This window comes from Mirounga angustirostris, unplaced genomic scaffold, assembly GCF_029215605.1.
Source record: "Mirounga angustirostris isolate CCGP_5_RB_7025 unplaced genomic scaffold, mMirAng1.0.hap1 SCAF_12, whole genome shotgun sequence".
Lineage (NCBI taxonomy): Eukaryota > Metazoa > Chordata > Mammalia > Carnivora > Phocidae > Mirounga > Mirounga angustirostris.
Window position 1 is genome coordinate 24324799 of NW_026991720.1, and position 7264 is coordinate 24332062.

A 7264-nucleotide genomic window follows, 5' to 3' on the forward strand; every position below is an offset into this window, starting at 1 on the left:
CGGGCCGAAGCCTCGGGAAGCCGTCGCCCCGCAGCGCCGCCGCCCTGCGCCCGGCCGCCCCGGGGAGCCGCTGCCCGCCCGCGGGCGCCGTCACCACGCGCCAGGCCGCCGCCAGCTGCCGCGCCAAGCTCCGCGGCGGCGCCGCCCGGGAGCGCCAGCACGCCGCCCGCGGCCTCGGGAAGCCCGCGCCGCCGTGAGCGCCGCCGCCCGGCCACCGGCGGGACTACGCCAGCGCGCCGCACCGCCCGAGTACCTCAGGCGCCCCGCCGCGGCCCGCCTTCTTCCCCGCGCGCCCTCCAGCCCCTCCCGCGCTCTGGGAAGTCCGCTCCGACCGCCGCGAACTCCCCGGGCGCTCGGCCGTTCGCGCACCTCCCTTGCCCCTCGCTGTCCTCGAAGCTCGTTCCCCCCAGAATTCTTGCCCACGCGGCCCCTCGGGACGACCGTGTGCCTTAGGGCCGGCGGGCGGGAGGACGGCCTCCGTGCTAGTCGTTGCTGCTCTCGGAGCATTACTTCCTCATGCTGCCTGCCCCAACCCCGGCTTTTTTGAGACTCTTGTCACTGGACAGTAGCATCCTCTTTCCCTCTTTGTAAGTTGTCAACTTCCTAGGCCGTTTCTTTCGTCAGTTCTTCAAAGACTAGCTACCGCTTTAGTCTTCTTCACCGCAAATCCTTATCATCAGCAGGCTAGTTACCCACTCCACCCCCCATCTGCCAGAAGATTGTTTTAGTGTACAAATCCAGTGACTACGGGGTCATCAACCCAATCTGGAGTGTGTAATGCACAACTGTGGTTGAACTTGAGCTCCAACATCCAGTGTCCTCTTTGTAACTTCATCTCCAATGACCGTTTCTTCCCTTCGGAATCAGTCCTTGCCCCCATGGTTCTAGACTGCCATCCCAGGGGATCCGCTCCGTTTTGCACTGAAGCCATGCTTCTCCTGGGCCACTCCCGGCCCCTAACTGAGCACAGTGTGGGTATTAGTGATGGCCCGTTCACGTGACAGGCCGGACTCCTCTAAGGAGCGACTTTGTCGTGGGGACTCCTCAGCAGCCTGGCTGAAACTTTCTTAGAACTGTGCTGCATGCAGTCTAAGGCTCTTCTTGCTTAACCCCCCTGTCCTTTCGTAGTGTCAGACTTGCATTATGGTGTGAAGGCCTCCCCCTCCCTGCTTCTGTTCCCTTACCTTTTTCCTTAACAGATGTTCCCTCAATAAAACTCTTGCTAGTTGAACCCTGCCTTGGTGTCTGCTTCTAGAAGGACCAGAGAGAACACCTTATCAGACATTCCACTCCAATCACCATCTTCCTATCCTTCTGGATCCCTCATTTACTGACAGCTAATTCATTAACCTCATTTTCCCCACTATCAGCCCCTGTTTTAGATTCACTTCCTTGATAGTGGAATCTTCCTTGATTCATTCACCTTGTCTAGCCTAGATGCCACGGTCCATCATTGTAATCATCCTCCTTGAAATACAGTGCTCTCAGCAGTCTTGAACCTCAATTTCTTCCAGTTTACTTGCCTGGTAAAATCCCAACTCTGGATCAACTTTACTATCTGCCTTCCATGGGTTTGATTGGGACAACTGAACATTTTCCTCAAGAAAATCACACAGTGCAGTCAGTTTCACTTCTAACTTGTTATTCCCAACCTCAAATTGGTGCTATTGTTCCTAGGGAGCCTCAGATTCCCACTAAAACTGATAAACCTTTTCATCTCTCCTCATGTTTTTTTGATCCCCTCCTGCCTGTTTACATTAAATTTCCCTTGGAAAATAGAAGATATTACATAAAAACTTCTTCATCTTCCCACCATCAGACACACACCCCCTCTCCGTCCTCTCACCCCCAACCCAGCTACCTTGGTAACCATCTCCTTCATTTTGGTGACTATGGAGGAAGTTTCAAAGGCCAGCCCCTCTTGTGCTCTGGATCCCATTTCCTGTCGCCTTTCTGGGGACATTTTTCTCCTTAGATTTTCCCCTTTCTCTTGTTTGCATCATCAATCTCTGTCTTGAATGGATCATTCTCATCAGCCTGCGGACATGTTCCAGTATCCCCCCATCTAAACCACATCTTTCCCATCTGTTAGCCATTTCTCAGCTCTCCTTCATAGCTAAACTTTTCTTTGGAGTTATATATTGTCTTAATTTTCTAATCTTCCAATTACTTTTCAGTCCACAATGTGACTCCCCCGCCACCACCAGCATTGCAAGTGTCCTTGTTAAGGTCCCCAGTCACTTTCATATTACCCTATTCAAGAGGATACTTTTCTGTCCTCACCTTGACCACTCTCTGCTTCTTTAAATGTTCTCCCTTCATATCCAAGACACTGTTCTGTCCTTGTCTTCTTCCTCCTTCACTGATCAGTGTTAGACTCCTTCTGCCTACCTTTGAGAAGTTGAGATTTCTCACCTCTACTCAGGTCCCCCCCTTTTTTTTCCATGTACTTCTTATCAGTTTCCATGGATTTAAGTACCATCTTTATGCTGAAGGGTTTCAAATTTGTTTCCTTCCTTGACCTTTAAGTTCTAGACCCACATATCTAATTGCTTGCTTAATATCCTCGTTTGGATGAGTCAGATCTTTCAAACTTAACATGTCCCAAATCTAATTCCTCATTCTTATCCCAAAGCTGTTTCCCCTCTTCTCTATTACAGTAAATAGCACCACCATCCTACCAGTTGTTCAAGCTAGAAACCTAAGAGTCATCCTTGATTCTTTTGATGACCTCTTTTTTTACATCAAATAGACCAGCATAATCTGTTAGTTTTATCTCCAAAATATACCTTTAATCTGTCTGCTTCTTTCCATTTCCAACGCTATCACTTAATCCTGATGAGTATTTTTTCTCACTTGATTACTGTGACAGCCAGTCCTACCTATTCTCTCTGCTTCTACTCTTGACCCATGACCCACTTCTGTACATTCTTGATACAGTGGCAACAACGACTATAAATGGAATTGAGTAACTTGTTGCTCATAGGATAAAATCTAACCCCCCCACATGGCTTACACAGTCCTGTACAAACTGATGCTTATTGTTCTCTCCATCCCCATCCAAGTTCACCTCTTTATTGCTCACTGTGATGCAGCCACACTGGTTCCTCCAACATGCCGAGATCTTTTCTGTACCTCAGGGGCTTAGTAAATGTTATCTCTGCTTAATCTGCTCTCCTTGGCTATCCTTTATATAAGGCTTAAATACATCTTGAGAAAGGCCTGCCCAGAGCATTGATTGAAAGTAGTCCTCACCACTCTTTTCCCATTTGCTATCTTGGTTCTTTGTTTTCTTCATTACTCAATCCTTTATCTCAATTTGTAACTTTATTTATTTGTTTATTTACTTTTTATATGTATGTCTGTTTCTCAGACTGGAATGAATGAGGGAAGAGACTGTGTCTGGATGTCTAGATTCTTTAACATTGTATTTCTAGCCCCTAGCACAATACTTGGCACATATTAGATGCACAATAAATACCTGTTGAAGGAATGAATAAACACATTTGCTAATTTTCTGTTGGGAGTTCACTTTTTATTGATTTATAAGAGCTCTTTATATATTAAAACCATCAACCATTTGTTCTATATGCTGCAGACATTTTGCCCCTTGTCATATATGTACAAATTTAATTCATGATGTCTTTGATATATAGAAATATTACATTTTCCATTTAGATAAATCTCTTCCATGATTTCTGCTTTTGGTAATATGTTTAGAAAAGTCTTCTCCATCTCAATGTTATATAAATATTTGTTTGTGTTTTCTTTTCTTTTAATTTTTTAAGATTTAAATCTTTACTCCAAATGGAATTTATTTTTGATATAGATGTGATTAAGGCTCTAAATATTTATTTAGTTGTTGCATCATCATTTATTGAAAACTCCCTCTTCCACTGTTTTAAACCACATTACCAAATATTAAATTTTTACATATACTTGGAGTGCTTTCTGGATTTATTGTCTGTTGGTTGGTTGGTATCCTTCTCTATTCCTGAACCATGCTGTTTTAATTACTGTCATTTTATAATTTGCCTTATTATGTGGTTAACTTTTTAATGGGGCAAACGTTACTCTGGGACAAACATGATTCTTCTTTTTCAAAATATTTTCAGCTGTATTTGTGCATTTATTCTTTCAGATAATCTTTAGTTATATTTCAGTCAAACTCCAAAAGAAATTCTATTGGCATTTTGTTTAGAATTGCTTCAATGTTATAAGTTAATTGGAGGAGAGTTGCCATCTTTGTAATATTAATTTTCCCATTCAGGAACTTGTCACATGTCAAGGTTGTTGAAGGCTTCCTGTATATTCCTCAGTAAATTTGTGGGTCCTGCATATTTCTTGTTAATTATATTATTAGATATTGCCATATCTTTGTTGGGATCATTTTCTCATTATGTTTTATAACTGGTTGCTCCTTGTAGGTTCAAGCTATTGATTTTTGGTAACTTTTCTGAACTCCTCCATTAATCCTCCTAGTTGATTCTCTTCTTCTAAGTAGACAATCATTTGAAGTGTAATTAATGATAATTTTCTCTTTTCCTTTACAATATTTATACCTCATATATTAAATAAGTGATGGTATTAATTTTGCTCTTATTCCTGACTTTTGAGGAATGTCATTAATATTTCATCAGCTTTTAATGTTAGCTGTTGGACCGAAATAGAGGTCTCTATCTGGTTAAGGAAGTGGTTTCCTGGTTCACATATATTAAGCATTTTACTGGAAGTTGTTGAAGTATATTAAACATATCTGGGAAACTAGAGATGATTTTATGGTTTTACTTCCTTGACCTATTATTACAACAAATCATATTAATAGATTTCTCAATGTTAGATTATTTCTGCATGAGATACATCCTATTTCATTATGGTGGGTCTCTTCCTCTTTCAGTATAATATAATAATGTTGAATTCAGCTCCTTACATTTTATGCAGGATAATTGCATTTATATTCATGAATAAGATTGGATGGTAGTTTTACATTTTTTAATTCTATTTTTATCAGCTTCAAAAAATCATGTTCTATGTTCTAGATTAGTATAGAGTATAGGAATAGCTTTTTTGAGGATTTGGAGGAACTCACTCATAGCACTGTTTAGGCTCCAAGCTTTTTTTCAGGGTAGGTGAGTGGGGGATTAATTTCTGAAAACATTAAAATTTTCTTCCATGACTTTGGCCTAGACAGGTTAACTACTATTTCTTGGGTATCAATTTAAAAGATAATATTTTAAAAGAAAATCATGCATTTTCATAGAATTTAAAAATGTATTAGCAGACTTTTACATATAATCATCTTATAATTAAAAATATTTTTCTCTATATTTATAGTTATAGCTCCTTTCTCATTTCTAATTTTTTGGTTGCATTTTTCTTTCTTTTATTAGACTTGCCAGTCTTTTAAAAGAACACTTAGCTATTTCATAAATTCTATTTTGTCTATTTTTTACATCACTAATGTAACTTTTACTCTTTATTCCTTCTTTACTCTTTTCTTAAGTTTATTTTGTTTTCTGAATGTTTCTTTGTAATTGATGACTTAGTTCATTTATTTTTATTTCTTTCTTATTTAATAATAGGACACATAAGGCTATAAATTTACCTGTGAGAACAGCTTTGACTGCATCTCAAAAGTTTTGGTATGTAGTCTCTTAATTGTTGCTATTTTAAAATAATGGATTACAAGTGCTGTTTTTATTTCATTTTTGATGGTGTTATTTAGGATAGTGTTGTGAGGTTTTGTTTTTGTGAATCCTGATTTCCTTTTAATAAAGAATAAATTTATTAATATTTATGTTGCTATTTTAATAAAGAGCTAACTTTGTTTGGAAAAAGTGAAGGTATCTGTGAAGTGGTCTTATCTGAAGTTATATGCAAGCATTACCTAGAGTTTCTTCTTACAAGATCCCCCCAGAAACATCAACCAGTGGTGTCTATACTAATTACTGACAACAGGGATTTTACACACTAATACCAATAATTTACTGAAATTGTGATTTCTATATAATGTCCTAGATGCTCATGTAAAAGGCAAGAAAGAGCTTTAAAAATGTTTATTGCATCCAAAATCCTCAGATAATATGGAACTTAAATGATCATCTAATAATTAGAAAAACTCATTATCAACATTTATGAACTCAGGAAGGATTTGAAAACTGTGAACATGGACTTTGTCAAAAAATTTTGGCATTAAAAACAATTTTTCTTTAGACTTGGAAAAAGTAATTTTTAAAAATTTATTTTTATAATTACGAATGTGATTTATGTACATAAATAAAATAAAAATTATCTGTAACTCTATCACTCAGAAAAAACAGTTAACATTTTGTTATATTTTCTTCTAGGACTGTTTCTGTACATTGCTCTTTCTTTCTTTTTGATAGAATTAGGATCATATTCTTTTGATCTTGGTTTTGTGTCTTCACTTATTATTTGTGAGAATTTCCCTATGAAATAGGAACTGGAGATGATTGGGGATTAATTTATTTCACTGTTAGCAGTAAGGATTGGCATCTTCCTGTTGTGGTTTCTACTGCTTAGACTGCTTGCTTTTCCAGCGTGGTCCGTGAAGACTCTCCTGGTAATCCTCCATGTAATTTCTTTGTTTCTTGAACTAGAATGAGTAGTTTCTGTCACTTGCACTCAAGAACTCTGACCGATACAGGGTTTTGTTTTATTTGATTGATAGCATTTTCAGAATTCTTGAGTTAAAAGAAATATGTGGGGCGCCTGGGTGGCTCAGTTGGTTAAGCGACTGCCTTCGGCTCAGGTCATGATCCTGGAGTCCCGGGATCGAGTCCTGCATTGGGCTCCCTGCTCGGCAGGGAGTCTGCTTCTCCCTCTGACCCTCCCCCCTCTCATGCTCTCTCTATCTCATTCTCTCTCTCTCAAATAAATAAATAAAATCTTTAAAAAAGAAAAAAAAGAAATATGCATGTGTGTGCAGGCATGTGCGCATGCACACACACACAAACACACACACTCACACCCATACACATTTGGGGAATATTGTCTATTTTATTGGCCTGTCTGGAGGCTCACAGACCAAATTCTCATACTGAAGGTTCTGAGAAGTTCTACATTAAAGAAAAAGGTTTGCTTTAAAAATATTTCAAACACTTCATTATGGAATACATTTTTTTCGTAGAACTGTTAATATTTTTTATAAAACCTTAGGAAATACAGATTTTATTTATTAGCTTAGCAATGTTTTTTTTTTTAAAGATTTTATTTATTTATTTGAGAGAGAGAATGAGAGACA

At 39.0% G+C, this 7264-nt stretch overlaps 1 protein-coding gene across 3 annotated transcripts in view; it reads left to right on the forward strand.

Moving 5' to 3' along the window:
• Nucleotides 1-6298, forward strand: part of ZNF800 (zinc finger protein 800) — a 51523-nt gene extending 45225 nt beyond the window's left edge. For all 3 annotated transcript variants that reach the window (XM_064574990.1, XM_054506459.2, XM_064574989.1), the window contains one exon: nucleotides 11-6298. In XM_064574990.1, the coding sequence (XP_064431060.1) occupies nucleotides 11-197 (187 nt within the window). In that variant the 3' untranslated portion in view covers nucleotides 198-6298. The remainder of the gene's footprint in view (nucleotides 1-10) is intronic.
• Nucleotides 6299-7264: the final 966 nt, after the last annotated feature.